A 16,426-nucleotide genomic window follows, 5' to 3' on the forward strand; every position below is an offset into this window, starting at 1 on the left:
CCTAATCTATGATGCCACTCAGAGGAAGAAGTTTTGACACTAGAAAAGGCTACTAATGGAGTTGTTGGGGAAGAGAAAATCGACCATTCATACACCTCATCCTTCGTGTGACCCTTCAAAAGGATTGCTCCCGTGTGAAGTTCCTTCACATGAAAAGAGAATGGTAAGAATTCAAAAGAGACATTGTTAGATGTACAAAATTGAGAAATGGAAATTAGATTCTTTCTCATGCTAGGGACACACAAAACATTGTCTAATTTAAATGATGTGTTATGAGTGGTAAAAGATGTAGAACCAGTGTGAGTTATAGGAAGACTTGATCCATCACCAATCATAATGTCATCGGAACCAGTGTAAGGTGTGTGGAGAGATAAATTACTCAGGTCGGCAGTGACATGATGAGAAGCACCACTGTCCAGTAGCCATTGCGGAGTGGTGGGAGAAGTGTTGGTTACAAAATGAGCTCGAGGTTGCCATGGTGTCAGAGTGTTGTTCATTGGTGCAACTGGAGTTGTATTGGGTTGATTTGGCACCAAGTGAAAAGAGGGACATCTCTTGGCAGTGTGCCTCTGTATTCCACATATCTGGCAATAACCAAGATAAGGTCGAAAATGAGGTTGTTGGCTGCGAGAAGAGTTTTGTCCAATGTTAGGAAATGCGGGGGAGCGATTGTTGGTATTAGGTGAGGGACGCCAATCTATTCTGTTCAATTGTTACCAGAGTGTGTTGATAGACGCCAATTATTGTTGGTATTACCAGAGTTGAAAGATGGACGCCAACTTGTAGTGTTACGATTTGTAGGATTTGCTGAGGCTAGAAAATGAGAGGGTTCAGATTTTGCACCTTAAAGAGACGCTTGAAAATTTATAAGCTTTTTGTGGAGCTCATCGAACATGATCATGGTATCGCGGGCTTGAACTGCACATATAAGCTCTTTATAGTCATCCCCAAGACCATCAAGAATTTTGTCTATGAGGTCATCTTCATTCATTGGTGCCCCAAGAATAGCAAGTTCATTAGCCCGACACTTTACCAATTGAAGAAACTCTGTAACAGTTTGAGACCCCTTGGTTAGATTTTTAATTTGATTCTTTACCTGTTTGATGCGCCCTCGAGATGGCTTGGCATATGTGTTTGCCAGGATCAACCAAGCTTCTACTGATGTTTTGGCTCTGGCAATGAACGGGATAATTGTGGGAGAAAGAAATCCAACTAAAGCATTAAGGATCAGTTGGTCTTGTCTAATCCAGGTATTGTGAGCAGGATTTGGTATAGTGGTGTTGTTTTGAGTGATAGTGGAGGGTGGACAAGGTTTGGATCCATCTATATATCCTAAGAGGTCATAGCCGACAAAGAGAGTGTGGAATTGAAGTTTCCAGGAGATGTAATTGGTTGTGGTGAGTTTGAGTGGGGCTTGAGCAGAGATATTGATGGATATGAGAGATGTGTTTGGTTCATTTGTGTTTTGAATAACAGGTGGAGAGTTGGAATTATTGGTTGTTGTCATGGTACTGGTGGCTGGAGAAGAGAGTAGCAGCAATTAAATGCTCTGATACCATATAATAATGAGAGAAACAGAGGAACAGAGGAGAGGGAATATGTCACTCAGCTTCTCATTAAAATAGCATATATAAATACAAAAAATTGTAACAGATTGGAAATGTATCCCTAAAGATAAGTGTATAGCTGTAACTTAAAATACAAATTCAAAAATTAAACAAACTAAAGCAGTTACAACAATTTATGAGAAGGAATCGGGAGACATATTGTGGACCCCGCATTTCGTGCTCAATGCGTTTCCCACTCGATGGCGAGCTCGATTTTTATTTGAAAATGATTTTTATTGATTAGGAAAAATGACTTGGAGTCGCCACTTATTTTTGTTTTATTTTTAAAGGGTAAACAAAATAAGAAAAAAAACCCTAAATGCGACTCCTTATTTTGGAAAAGGCGGTCTGTGAAAAACCGGATCGGGTTCGGGGGTCAGGTTTCTTATCGGGAAGGTACGGTAAAGACCGTAGCACCCCTCTAAGTCCTTAAAGTCGGGTCTCTACTAATAAAATGAAGTCGACATGACAACCAATGAGAAAGTCAATGAATACTCAAATTGATCATGCACGTATGAGAGTTAGAAAATGCATATGAATTAACCAGAGTGAGAATGAGCGCGTACCTGGGCAACAAACCTTCATGCGCTATCAAGAAAAAGGGTTAGCACATAATTAAAGAATAAACTCGAGCATGCCATAGAGTAGGATGAATCAGTCAAGTGTGATGATCAAATCAATCAATCAAAAAAACACTTATGTAGGGCCCCCACCAAAGCCTAATTTAATTTTGCATGAATTAATTCCAATAAAACCATTATTCGGAATTACGGAATTTGATTCTTTGCTTATTTTAAAACATTTTGAGAACCAAAGAAAATATGAAAATTGCATGCCAGAGAGAAAAATGGCAGCAGAATTTTATCAAAAATGAGATTTCCCTATCTAAAGATTCTAAAGTTGAAAATTTTGGAGGATGAAAATTATTTGAAAAGCTAAGATTTGAAAACTGGGTTAGAGAAATTATTTCTGGAATTGAAAGGAATGAGCTTGGAGGGTGACGCGTGGCTCAAAGGATGTACATCAAAGATGGCCATGCAAAAGGTGTTAAAAAGAAAAGAAATGAAAAGAAAAGAAATGGGAGATGGCCATGATTCAAAGTCAAAAATGGCAGTTGTGAGTGGCCAGAGTTGCATGCACATAGGTCAACGAGGGAAACTAGGGTATAGCTCCTTTTCTCTATGGCTGTCCCAGAAACTGACAGATTCTCAAGGTGACATACAGTCCAGCCTTGTGGGTAGATAATGGGTCTTTTGCACCATTGACCGAGGAACTAAAAAGATTGGAAACCCTCTTGGCTAAAGCTGAAGCTGAACAGATATTCAGACGAGCATCCACGCGAGTAAGGTCACCATATCGCTTCCTGAATTGTCCATGTTGGAAAGTACAGCAACCTGAAGCAAATAAATTAGCACCAAAAGGACTTCTCTTCTTAGCATCTGCAGAACTTCCATCACCATGCTCCCTCGAACCCTCAAACCAGGCTTCACAAGTACCACCAATAATTCCAGATATTGCTGCATGAGACTCTCTAAGACGTATATCATATGAAGGCCGCCACACCAGACCCCGTTCTGTCTTTACAATACCATCCTCCTGCTTCTCTGTTTGCCTCCACAAGTCTCTGCTCTTCTCATAAGAAAAGGCAGCTTTTGCACATAATCCAGGCATTAGAGAAGAAGGTGCCCCATGACCACTAATCACATTCTATGCCATATCATTTCTCCAGTAATAATTCTGGAGCAATAGAAACCCAGCGTGCCCTCCATGTAGAATGCCAACGTCATGTTTTCCTGCCAATGTCGACATTATTCATGGGAATTTTCCAATGTTTCACAAGCTCATAATGACGACAACTAGTCTAAGCTCCATAACCTCAAAAAACCTATGACGGATCAGATTTCCATGTTGCATTCCGAAATGTGCCAAACCCATGCTGCTGCTTTCTTTGGCACCAAACTGATTAACCTCACCATTAGCAAAGTTACTTCCTCCATCAGCACTGACAGTAGAGTTTTTCAAACCAGCTGTCAACCGAACCCTGTGCTCAACCCCACAGGAGGAGCCCTGTTCACAGGCTGTGACAATCCACCTGCAAATTCTAGGGACAAACCCGGTTAATTAAGTGTCGCAGCTGCTCAATCCAATATGTAGCATTCCTCAAGCAGTATACTGTTGAATTCTGGGGGCAAATCATAAACATATATAAGAGGCCTTTTCTTTTTCACCACGACATCGAGATTGACAAGACTTCCACCCAGATGCATATCATCTAGTACTTCAACATGAGCTGGTCGAAGCCACCAAGGCTACTCTCTAACAGATGACAAAACAGAAGGGATACTGCAATCTGTTCCATACCAACCTCTGCGACACTGACAAAATCCACCACGGCAATGCCCGTGACCAGAGCATTGATTGACACAAGTACATAGCATGGGAATTTCACAAAAACATCCCAAAAGACAATCATATTTGCAATCACATTCCTCTTTGTATTGCATCTTCAAAGCATATGCTTCAGTTGGGTCCACATTACACCATCCTGGTTTGCTACCATTTGTCGTGAAAATGTTATCTAGGTCAACTTTTGTCCAATCAACCAATTTGGGATCACCAGGTGTTGTAGGTAAGTTCATTTGAAAACCACATGCTTCAGCCACAGGACGATGTGGATATTTTGTGTCTTCTCCGCATGCGCTTCAGCTCCTTTAGCACCTTGAACTCCCGAATAACATTTCTTTTGCAATCTCTGTACATTAGCCCCCCAATAAAATCCTCTTCCTTCATCCTGAGAAGAGACTGCCTAGTCTCTTCTCCGAGCGTTGACCAAAAATCAACTAATGTGTCGCAAGAAAGTCTGGCAGTATGCAGCGCACAAGTCTCCCTTGTTCCATGACCTCTGCCATAACCCGCCATTCCTTGGCTTATCCAACCCCGACCTTCCCCACCACAGGCATCAGGGTAAAGCAATTCACGTTCCCGTTCCCTTCCACGTGCACTGTCAAATACATTTTGGAATCCCTTGAGAGAGTGTGAAAACAGAAAAGAGTCCAAGAGCGTCAATGCTCCATCCCGAGTTGTTCTTCATGCACTAGCAGTCCATTTAATGGCTAAAAGAAAATGCTAATGAATCATTTTCTTTCGGGCAGAGGTGTAAGACGCAACAGCCAGATTATGGTGATGAATCTTTAACCTTTATGTAACAGTCCAGACAGTGATTTTTGGCTGCAAGAGTGCCAGCAGCGAACGAGACTTTTGGTGTTGGAATCGTTCAACGAATCCTTCAATGCACAGAAGTACGCATCCATTACGAACCAGACTGTACACGAGGATGAAGATGAGGTGACAACAGAGCTACAAGGACAAATCTCCTCCTCAATGGCGTCGTTCCCAAGGATCAAATCGGCAAAACACATGGACCCCACTGAGAGCAAGATAAACGTCTATCCCTTTTGACGTTGAGACATATCACCATCCAAAAAAAGTCCTTGTCAACAAGATGCAGGGAACTCGTCAAAGCGAGAGCACCAACTTGACAAAATATATGCCTCCCATGGGATTCAACACCGGTAATAACCATTAATCCATCCTCAATATCCACCAACTTACTAACGGATCTGACATCACCCACCATGTTGGACTTTATGAACCCAGGCTCATCTAAGAAAGCATCGCCAAAAGGGGTGAAAGGGGAGAGATAGAGGGGGGTGGTGAGAACAATGTGGAAATCTAGAGAGAGAGATAGGTTGTGAAGCTGTAGTCAAATGAGTACATGCAGGGGAGATATGTGACGTGGGTACGGCAGATAATGGAGTTAGAAAATGGGTATGATTGTATAGGTGAATATAAAAATGAAATTGGAGAATTAAGTGGTGAGGTTTAGTGAGAAACGGGTGTAGGAAACTAGAGAGAGAAAATGTGATGGGATGAGAATGAGTATATGCATGGTGTGTAAAGAGAAGGTAGTGGACGGATATATGAGAGTAATGAAAAGTGGTGATATGGGTAGGGTATTTTCATGCATGGCGAGATGGAATTATGAGTGAAGGGTATGGTGAGTATGGAAATATTGGAGAGAAGTGGGTGCAGAGAAAGATTGAGGAAAGATAGAAGAGGATGTAAGCATAGAGTTAGTGGTACGAAGAGAGAGAAAAAGTGGTAAACATGGTATGGGTTTGATGGGTACCAAGATGGGTATGGTGATGAGAAACTGTACCATGCTTTCTGGGCGAATATTCCATCTCTATGAACTGTAAATTTCATTCTCAGTATCCAACTACTTCCCAAAGGCTTCGCCAGCATTACCAACTTCAGCAAATGATATTGTAAGCCATCCGATCGTATTAGGAATTATAGCAATCATCAATGACCCTTCTCGCCCAATAGATTCAGCAATCTGGCCGGAGACTATTACCCCAACCATGGTTCACCTTCACAACTTGATGAAATGAAATGCTCAATGGAACCCATTGATTCATAAAAGCCCCCAGAATGATATTTGCGATAATGGGATGGGGCGCTGAACAGGTTCCCATCTGTGTTGACCCCATTCTCAATACTGTGACTTAGGACACTAACACCATCTGAACCAAATCAACCACTGCAAGGCTAGTGCTCACTAGAGAGCCAGTCCCGACTTAGCAAATCTTTTACCACCTTACCTCCTCAGACAGAGATGAAATAAACGATGTATGCCATGGATGGATATCAAGAAACAGGGGAAGATGGAGAAACAGAGCATAAAAGAAAATGAATAAATAAAGAAAAACTCAAAGTCCTCACTTCATGAATTGTCAGTGAATCCTCTGATTTGGTGAGTAAAACCCATCTCAAATACAACTATGGGCATTGGCATAATAGAGGTATAGCACACTCAAATCAGCAATGGCAAACATGGATGAAAGATTTTATCTCAACAAGCAAACAAGTGGCCTTCATTATCCACCCCAAACAATATAATGCTAAGAAAAACAATAGCAATCTGAGGAAAAACAGTGAATGAAGAGAAATGAAAAGATTGCAGAGTTCATACCTGAGTTCTTCAAGCAAAAAGCCTACCCAAACAGAGAATCCCTTCTCTAGCTAGAATCTGTTCCCCTCGAACCATCCAACTTGCTGCCCCAAACTCCCAAAGCTCTCTAAAAAAAAAAGATGTATCTCTCTCTCCCACGCGCCCCTCGAAAATCTCCTCTAAAAACCAGCTAAACCAAAAGCCCCCCCCCCCCCCCCCCCCCCCCCCCCCCCTCAAGTTATCCTCTATTTTCTCCTGCCTCACACTAGAAAACTCTTCCCCGTTTTTCTTAGCTTCCCTTCTCAAAAAGCTTCCTCTGCCAAAAAAATATCTCACTGTAATTCCCTCTACCGGATTTGCCCCTCCAACAACATCCGCAGCCAAAGCCACCTCCGCACCACTACTTTGCAGCCTCCTCTTTTCCTCTCTCTCATCCGCTCTTGCTAACGGCCTGTAGGAACCTTCTAGAATGCTCCTCCACGTGTCACCCTTCCATTGGCACTTCAAAAAGCAAGGCTGATTCACCTGTGGCCACTGAGGGTGCGACACGTGGCTCGCTGGGGTAGTGACACATGGCTAAAAGATTTGCAGAAAAGTGAGGAAAATGAGGTCCCCAAAATGGGGGTTTACACATATCTAATAATGAGTTCTTAGCTTTGATTTGTTACATCAGATTGTAGAAATTTGAATTTCATTTAAATTTAACTTTGATCCATTATATTAAATTGTAAAGGTTTGAACTTTGTTTAATTTTAGTTTTGACTCATCATATTAAATTAGGAAAATTTGATTTTTGTTTAGTTGTAGTTTTGATTTATTATATTAGAAAAAAAATGGTTTGATTTCTATTTAATTTTAGTTTTGATTCAGTGCATTAGATTGAAAAAGTTTCAGTTTTGTTTGGTCTTGGACTTAGATTCTATTTGAGTATACGTGTTTTTAGAATTTTGGCCATTAGATTTAACCGATTCCATTTCATTGTATCCATGTTGTAAGTTTGATAATTTCTGTTTCCTGGTTGATCAAATTTGGGTTCACGAGTTCATCAGATTTTCAGTTAATTAGTTTAATAGATTCTTATTTCATTATACCCATATTTTAAGCTTGTTGATTTGAATTCTTGATTCACCTTATATTAGTTTATAGTCTTTTTTTTTTTTTTTGAATTATAGTTAATTAGTTTAATTAATCCAATACTCATCTGTTCATGTTTCAAAAAATTGTAACTTTAGTTAGTGAATATAATTGATCCTATGTGTTAAAGATCCTATTTTAAATTTGCTCTTGTTAGTTTCTAATTCGTCTTTAGGTTTGAGTGTTTTATAATTTTTAGTTTGTTAATATAATTGATCCTATGCATTAAAGATTTGGTTTTAAATTTGCTTTAGTTCGTATTTAATTCATCCTTAAGTTTAAATATTTTTTATAGTTTTAGTTCATTAATAAAATTGATTCGACGTTTGAAAATTCATGTTTGTTTTTAGCTTACATCAATTTAGTTTGGTCATTCCATTAATGTCATATTTAGTTTAGTTTAGTTTTTAAAAATTGTTAGTTTAGTTGCTTTGTAGATATAATGCTTAGTTTACTTTCTTTCAAAAACCATAGTTTTGTTGTCCCACTGATCTTGATATTCCATGTTTCTATAATCTATTGTTTTTGGCTTGCTAATTTAAATTGAATGTTAATAAATATATATTTAATTTGTTTAGAGTTAGTTTCCATTAATTCTTTTGTCAATTTATGCTTTCAAAACTCCATATTCTAGTTTTTGTTCTTAGTTTTTTTTTTTTTTCTTAGGTTTAGGTTCCTTTGATTATGTTATCCCATATGTTTACAGTTTATTATTGGTGGTCTTTTGATTTAATTTAGAGATTGTTATATATATATATATATATATATATATATATATATATATATATATATATATATATATATATATATATATTCTTAAGTTATTTAGATTTAGTTTCCATTAATTTGTTTTGTTAATTTATACTTTCAAAATTCCATGTGTTTAGTTTTATGAATTTAGTGTAAGCTTGTGTTCTAGGTTCTTTATGTTTGGGTCCCTTTGAATATGCTATTTTATCTGTTTATAATTATTCATTGTTGGTTTATTGATTAAAAATTAGTCTATGTAGGAGTTGTATATATGACTTGTGTGATAATTAATGTTTCCGTACATTTTGCTCATTTTTGTTATACTATTTAGATACCAAGCATGCTATGATTTTTTTCCTTTACTATTTATTACTATATTTTGATCTGAACCCCCCATTTCTTGTGGAAGCATTATGTTATTGAGGTACACTTCTATAACTTTGCATCTTAATTCCATTAATTATATATTGCTTTGAATGTGATTGTCAACATGTTTAGCATATCTTTTCTATTGTTTGTGTGACTCGCCTTGTTTGATTAAGAGACTAGAGTAAAATGCAAGTTGTGTGTTTTATTTTATGAACTAACTTTGATGTTTTCATGAAAGTTCTTTGGGACGCAATTCAGGTACATTAATCCCCTTTTCTTATATGAATGTTTCTTTTGGTACAATTGTTTAGTTATGAATAATGTGTTGTTTCCCTTAGACTTGATCACCTTTACTTTCTTTGGTATTCCTGATTTATTGATTAATCGTCATGCTTTCCTCAACTTAGTCAAACTTATTTTTAGGGTTCAGAGGAGTGCTACATTTTTAAAATACTTTCTTGATAGATAACCTAATCTCCGAACCTAAACTCGAGTTTTTCAAAGAGATGCTTTTCTAAAAGTTTAAGGAATCATTTTTCTTAAGGTTTTAGTTTCTTATTTTATTTTCCTTATAAAAAAAATATAAAAATAAGTTTATAAAATACAGTTTTTCACCTATAAAAGCGAGTCCCTTCATCGAGTGGGGACATACGTGGAAAATGCGGTCCACAAATTCCCTTTCATATGGTGTTAGAATTCTTTCACTTAGCTATTTTAGTGAAAGAATTACAGAGAACATCTTCCTCTTTGCTATTATATTTCAGAATATAAAGAGTGTTCTGTTTATAGAAAACAGAGGAGAGTTATTTATTCAAACATACAGAGGAGAGTTACTTTCTAAATCTAGTAACTAGTTAGCATAACTAGAATCTGTTAGGAGGTTGGGAGGTTGAGAGGTTCAACTGGAAGTTGAGATGCTGAGGTTGAGCTGCTGGGTTGAGATGCTGAGCTAGAAACCTTCTGCTGAGGCTTCTGCTTACTGGATAGTGCTTGAGAAACTTGTCGCATGGTTGGCCGAGATTTGGGATTAGCATGCAAGCATGCAAATGCTAGCTTCATAGCAAAGACAACATCTTCAACGACTTGATCTGTGGGAGGTGACAGGCGAGGGTCCAACACATCTTTCAACAGTGAAAAATAAGACGTTGAAGAAGATGGTGATGAGGATGATAATGACAAGGATGATAGGTATGAGATGAGATCACCAGGATGTCTTCCCATAAGCACTTCCAATGTTACCACTCCAAAACTAAAAACATCAGTTTTACCATTCACTTCCAATGTGTAAGCAAGCTCTGCAAAAAAGATGTGATCATGCTGTAATATTAATTTCTTAATAATGATTAACTTGCATGTAGTCATACGTTACCTCTCATGCTTACTTAAACTACAACTCTTTACTTTGGAACTTTAAGGAACCTAGAATTTAATAGCTAAGAATCAAATAAATTGCCCTCAAAAAAATTAACAAACAAAAATGGAAACCAAAAGGATATTAAATTGCCATGTCTTGACCTCAAAGTTGCAGGTCAGGGGAAGAAGGGACGGTAGCTAGTTTCAGCAAATTCTAAGCAGATTTGCCAGTCTATAATGTTTTAATGAAAAACTAAATCTATAATATGCTGCCAACTCAAATGTATAAAATAGTAATCAGCTTTGGATCATCTGTGCTGGTGCAACTATGAAAGAAGAAAGGTGCAAAGAAAACTCACCTGGAGCAGTGTACCCAAAGGTGCCTGCAAATGAGGTCCAATTGGAGGAGTCAGGCTTTAAGAGCCTTGCTGTGCCAAAGTCCGATACGTGACCTTCGTATTCAGAATCCAGTAAAACATTGCTACTGGATATATCCCTATGAATTATAGGGGGTGAGCAATCATGATGCATGTAAGATAATGCCTCCGCGACACCTTTCACAATATTCAGCCTCATGCTCCAGTCCAATTCCAATGCTTCTTCCTCATTGCTTAGAACGTGTCTTAGGCTTCCCTTTTCCATGAACTCATAAATTAAAAATGTGTGTTCTGCATGTGAACAAAACCCGTAGAGTTTCACAATGTTGCGATGTCTCATTTCTGTTAAAGCACGAATCTCAGCAGTAAAAGCTTTCAAATCAGCCATCCCCCCATCTTGTTGTGGATGAAGCTTTTTCACAGCAACAACTCTACCAGTTGGTAGCTCGGCCTTATAAACTGTTCCATATCCTCCCCCACCAATGCAATATTTCGAATTGAACTCCTCAGTTACCTTGATGATGTCTTCATACAACATCTCTCCATCATGGCCCCACAATGCAAATAGATCTTCACAAGTCTCTCTTGACTTGTGTTTTCTGAACCTCACCCTTCGACAAAGAAGAAAATAAAGTCCCATGAAAACGAAGAGAAGAAATATAATGCTCGAGATAAGGATTATGATCAAAATCTTAATTTTATGGTCCTTCTCACTAGCTTTGTTCTCTATAGAGGAGATACAGGCCATCAGAACAGCAGCAGTTCCACACAAACCACTATTGTTTCTAAGTGCCTCAAACGAAGCCTCTCGAAAGGCTTTGATGTTGGGAAGAGGACCCTCTAATTGGTTGTACGATATATCAACAGAACTAAGGCCCATCATATCCTTGAAAGTGGATGGTATAGAACCAGAGAGTCCATTATGAGAGAGATTCAATATTTCTAGGTTCTGCAATTTGCCAAGCTGCTGTGGTATTTCTCCTGTAAGCATATTTTCACTAAGATCGAGACTTCCAAGAGAGATCATATTGCCGATCTCAGATGGAATGCTTTCTTCAAAATTATTCTTGCTCAAATTCAAGGACAGTAATTTCCAACACTCTCCTAGTTGTTTAGGAATTGAGCCACTTAAGTTGTTTGATGCCAAGTTAAGATGTTGAAAATCAGATAGCATTCCCATTTCCAAAGGAAGGTTGCCTGAAAGTTTATTGTTACTCAGAGCCAAATCAAACAATAATGTCAAGCTACCCAATTTCTTTGGAATGTCCCCGTGTAGACCATTTGAAGATAGGTCAAGTACATGTAATCGAACTGCATTCCCAAGCTCAGGAGGAATTGTACCAGAAATATTATTGTTGGAAATTTTCAAGAATGTCAAGTTTTTGCATAGTCCCCATTTATAAGAAAGCTCACCATACAAATTGTTGTTACTTAAATCAATATAATTTAAGTTTGGATATATACCAAGATCCTCTGATATATTTCCTGTAAGTTGGTTGCTTTCAAGCCTAACTCTGAAAAGTGTGGAGCAGTTTCTCAAGCTCTTTGGGATAGGGCCAGTGAAATTATTGTTATGAGCTGTAAAATTTTCAAGAGCTCCACCAAGGCATATTTGTTGCGGCAAATGGCCACTGAATTTATTCTCACCCAATTGCAAAGCTTTCAAATGAATAAGATTATTCATTTTTGCAGGAATGGGGCCAGAAAATTTGTTATTAAGGAAGCACAAAACGGTTAAATTGACCAAGTTTCCCAGGGAAGAAGGGATTGGACCCGTGAAACTATTATTCGTCAAACTTAGACTGGTAAGAGATCTTAGCTGTCCGATTTCCCAAGGGACGGACCCGAAAAGTTTGTTACCAGTAAGGAATAGGGTGGCCAAGTTGATCAAGCTTCCTATGGAAGGAGGTATTGTACCATTGAGATTATTATCTGAAAGATCAACAATGATAAGGGATTTTAAGAGTCCAATTTCTGAAGGAATGGAACCAGAGAGTTGGTTTTGCTGAAGGTACAAAGCAGTCAAGTTTCCCAAGTTTCCTATGGAAGCAGGAATTGATCCTACCAGATGATTGAAGGACAAATCAAGGTAGGTGAGTTTGGAAAGTTTACTAACATGGGTGGGAATGGTTCCATAGAATGAGTTGTTATAAATATTGAAACTAAGGAGGTTGGAGATTGATGAGAAACTGAGATTTTGGAGTGTACCTCTCAAACCAAAACCGCTAAGGTTTAAGTGCGTGACGCTTCCGGGCTTCGGCTTCCAACAAGCAATCCCAACCCAATTGTTGCAAGGGCTGCTTCCAAACCAAGAAGACAGGAAGGTTTGGCTTTCGTTATCAAGGCTGGCTTTCCACCTTAGAAGAGCCACTGCTTCGTTTCTTTCTTGTGTCTCTCCTCCAACCAAAGGGGAACCCCAAACATGTGAATTATAGAGAAGAGCTAGAACAAGGATGAACAAGGAAGCCATGAGTTGGGTCATGATCATAGAATTGGAAGAATGGTTGAGGAGTTTAGCTTGATGTAGAGACATTTATACACGAAATGGAGGGGATTTTGGGAAAAAAAAAATACAATATTTTTTAAAATTTGACCGTTGAAAATCTATTCTCAAATATACTTGGGCCGTGGAAATTTGGTGGCAATAACATGCTGTCTTCCGAGAAAGCTAGCCCTGGAATTTTCTTCTTCCTTGTGCATTAATGAAATCCATGATTAATTGTGACAGGATTGGTTGTATTAGGTCGTTTAGGAAGAGAGTGTAACTTAAGGACTTCGGAGTTTATTAGGTCGAAGTTCCTCGGAAGAGAGCCAAAGTTACGACATTCTAGTTTATTAGGAAGTGACTAGGAAGACAGCCGGCTAAAAAACTAAATTAAGGTTGCTTTACCAACCCCGATGGAATGAGTCAAACCTCAATTTACTTGGACCATGGAAATGTGGTAGCAATAACATGCTGTCTTCCGAGAAAGATAACACTGGGATTTTTGTCTTCCTCATGTATTAATGAAATCAATCTTAGGGTTGTATTTTTGTTTCATTTAATAGATAAAAATGACTATTGGAAAGAAAAGGGATTTTTTTTTTATAAATATTTTGTAATTCAACTACAACTACAATCAGCTACTTATCAAGGTGATAAACAAAAGATGAAAAGTAAAATAATAAGAGAAGTATTTTAAAAAATAAAAATAAAAATCATCAAGAAAGGAAGGATTTGTTTAGTCATATTTTCTAAAATTTGGTTTTAATTTAAGGAACAAAATCTAGTTCTTTTCTTTTTTTTTTTAAATAATAATAATGACATTTTGCTAGTTGTTTTTAAAAACTCCTCTCAAAAAATTGTTTCAATCAATAAATAAATTTTACTTGTTTTTCAAATCAAATTTTTTTATTTTGATTTTGTAAAAAAATTGTAAATTCATAATAAATATCAACTGAATTCATTTCTTTTTTATTAAAAATAAATAGGTTTTAGTAACATATGAATATTAATATTTTAATAAAATAATAAATGATCTATTTTATTATTAAATAATGATTCTATTATAAATAGGGAAAATTGTGTTTTTAAGCTCAAGGATACGATTTTAGCATAATGCTGAAAATATCCTTATGCAGTTAGAGGTGCAATGCTACCTTTACTAAAGAGTTGGAAATGAAAAAAAAGGTGATGTGAGTAGGTTGTATCATCTATGATGCATTCTATTTGTTTTATATATGTTTCTTTCTTTGGGTTTTCTCTTTAGCAATTTGTTTTTCAGAGCATTTCTTTTTAAAAATGATAAAAATAATAAAGTAATCCAACTAATAATTACAAAATCAAGATTTGAAAAGTCTATTTTAATTTGTAACTTTAAATTATTGTTTCTAAAACATAATTTTAAATCAAAATATTAATTTTTAAAATTCTATAAACCTATATTTATAATAAATATCAATTGTTTCTTATTATTTCATATAATAAGAACTTATATCATATGAAAAATAATTATATTTTAAAAATGTTATTATAAAAAAGATAGAACTAAAAGTCTATTATTATGTCAATATATCCCTTCCATTTTTAATTTCCTTTTTTCTTATATATTTTTATTTTTTAAAATAAAAAGATAATACTAATGAAAGGAGTTACATCTCCAAATTCAATAGAAGTTGTTATTTTAATCATTTTCAAATACTAATTTTTCTCTTATGGTTTTTTAACAAAAATAATTTTTTTATTTTTTTTATTTTTTCATATTTTCTTTTAGATACAATCTTGAAATAATTTTTTCTATTTAATTTTTCCAAGGTTATACTTATTTAAATTATATAGGTTATGAATAGCCAATGCAATTGCCTTTTACAATACATATGGTGAAAATGTGAATAAAATAAATATGATATAAGTACAAGTGTATAAATATTCACTACAAGAAGAATGACTTATAGTAGTACGTGGCCAATGACCCACTAAAAACTAAAAATGGCATGACTATAATATATGGTTGCATGCCAAATTGACTACAATAAAGTGCCACCATAGGTGCTGCAACTACATCTTATAGTTGCAATTGTAAACATGACCATGAGACTTGAAACATATGATGGTGGGTGGAAGTAAGTTGCAACATATGTATTCTTATACCAGCATCTATAAAGAACCCCCACTAAAAGGTTAATACAGTTGCATTTATAAGGGACCCCACTAAAATATGTAATTTTTTTATTTAGTTGCAATTAATATTTGGCTGCAGCTAAAGGTTCTCATTTTTTTTTTTTTTTATTTATTTTGGGAATTATCAAATGCAACCTTTTGTATTCATTGCATGCCGACTAAAAATTTGAAAGGAGGTAGACCACAACCACTACAACAATTTATGAGTGGTAGGTGCTCTAAGCTCCTAAACTATCTTTAACCCAACTAAAAATCAACTACCCTTCACATGGTCCATTTTTAGTGGTGTGGCATGACTAGATATCAAGTAGTATACAATGCCTGAAGAGGTTTTGTGTAGTTAAATCACATGGAATCAATCGGATTATTAAAACTTATATATAAAATTCAAATAATTCCAACAAAAACAATAAAGATTTAAAAAAAAACACAACATGAAAATCTTGAAATAATTTTTTCTATTTAATTTTTCCAAGGTTATACTTATTTAAATTATATAAGTTGTGTACAAGCAATACAATTGCCTTTTACAATACATACTGTGCAAATGGGAATAAAATAAATATGATATATGTACAAGTGGGTAAATATATATTGTTTCCAATGGTTTGGTAAGAAATCCAAACAACTTCTATGAAGGAAATGATTAAAGATATTCACAACAAAGGGTTTTATATAACCCTTGTACAATTAGTTCAAATGTCTTATGTAGTTGTAGAAATGATAATAATTTCTATATGATATTCACAATGTTTGGAGTAGATTGGAAGAGGAAATGAAGAGACGAGTTGATCTAGTAGAAGATACGTTAAACACAATTAGTGAGGTAAACATTAAAATTGCCTTAGCACTTTAAATGTGAATCGAATGAGGGTATAATGTGTCAGTGTATGTGAACACATTTTCTAATCCCTATATAGTTAGTTCAATCCTTGTACAATTAGTGCAAGTGTTTGTACCCCCTATACAAGTAGTTCAATTACCTTGTATATATAGTTAGTGCAAACACTTTGTATAGTTATGGAAATGATAATTCCTCTCATAGAATGTGTGTGCACAAGTTTGTGCATAATGTTTTGAGTAGCTTGGTAGAGGATACATTGAACACAATTTATGGGTAGGTATTAAAATTACCTAATGCACGCATTCCAAGGTGAATTGA

At 36.2% G+C, this 16,426-nt stretch overlaps 1 protein-coding gene and 1 pseudogene across 1 annotated transcript; both read right to left on the reverse strand.

The window, feature by feature from the left end:
• LOC117924745 overlaps positions 1 to 497 on the reverse strand; it is a 7,015-nt pseudogene extending 6,518 nt beyond the window's left edge.
• A 9,159-nt stretch (positions 498 to 9,656) lies between these two features.
• Positions 9,657 to 13,086, reverse strand: LOC117924746 (MDIS1-interacting receptor like kinase 2-like). The gene is made up of 2 exons (XM_034843463.1): positions 10,587 to 13,086; positions 9,657 to 10,169 (listed from the first exon to the last, which is right to left on the reverse strand). Exons 1-2 carry the CDS (start codon positions 13,084 to 13,086, stop codon positions 9,748 to 9,750), a joined length of 2,922 nt encoding a protein of 973 aa, XP_034699354.1. The 3' UTR covers positions 9,657 to 9,747.
• Between the last annotated feature and the right edge of the window lie 3,340 nt (positions 13,087 to 16,426).

The sequence above is a fragment of the Vitis riparia genome, chromosome 11 (assembly GCF_004353265.1).
Source record: "Vitis riparia cultivar Riparia Gloire de Montpellier isolate 1030 chromosome 11, EGFV_Vit.rip_1.0, whole genome shotgun sequence".
Classification (NCBI taxonomy): domain Eukaryota; kingdom Viridiplantae; phylum Streptophyta; class Magnoliopsida; order Vitales; family Vitaceae; genus Vitis; species Vitis riparia.

Excerpts from the sequence above, each read along its gene's own strand:
- LOC117924746 (XM_034843463.1), bottom strand. The coding sequence starts at position 13,086 with ATGACCCAACTCATGGCTTCCTTGTTCATCCTTGTTCTAGCTCTTCTC. Across the intron at positions 10,170-10,586 it reads CTTTGGGTACACTGCTCCAG|AGCTTGCTTACACATTGGAA; the intron begins GTGAGTTTTCTT and ends TCTTTTTTGCAG.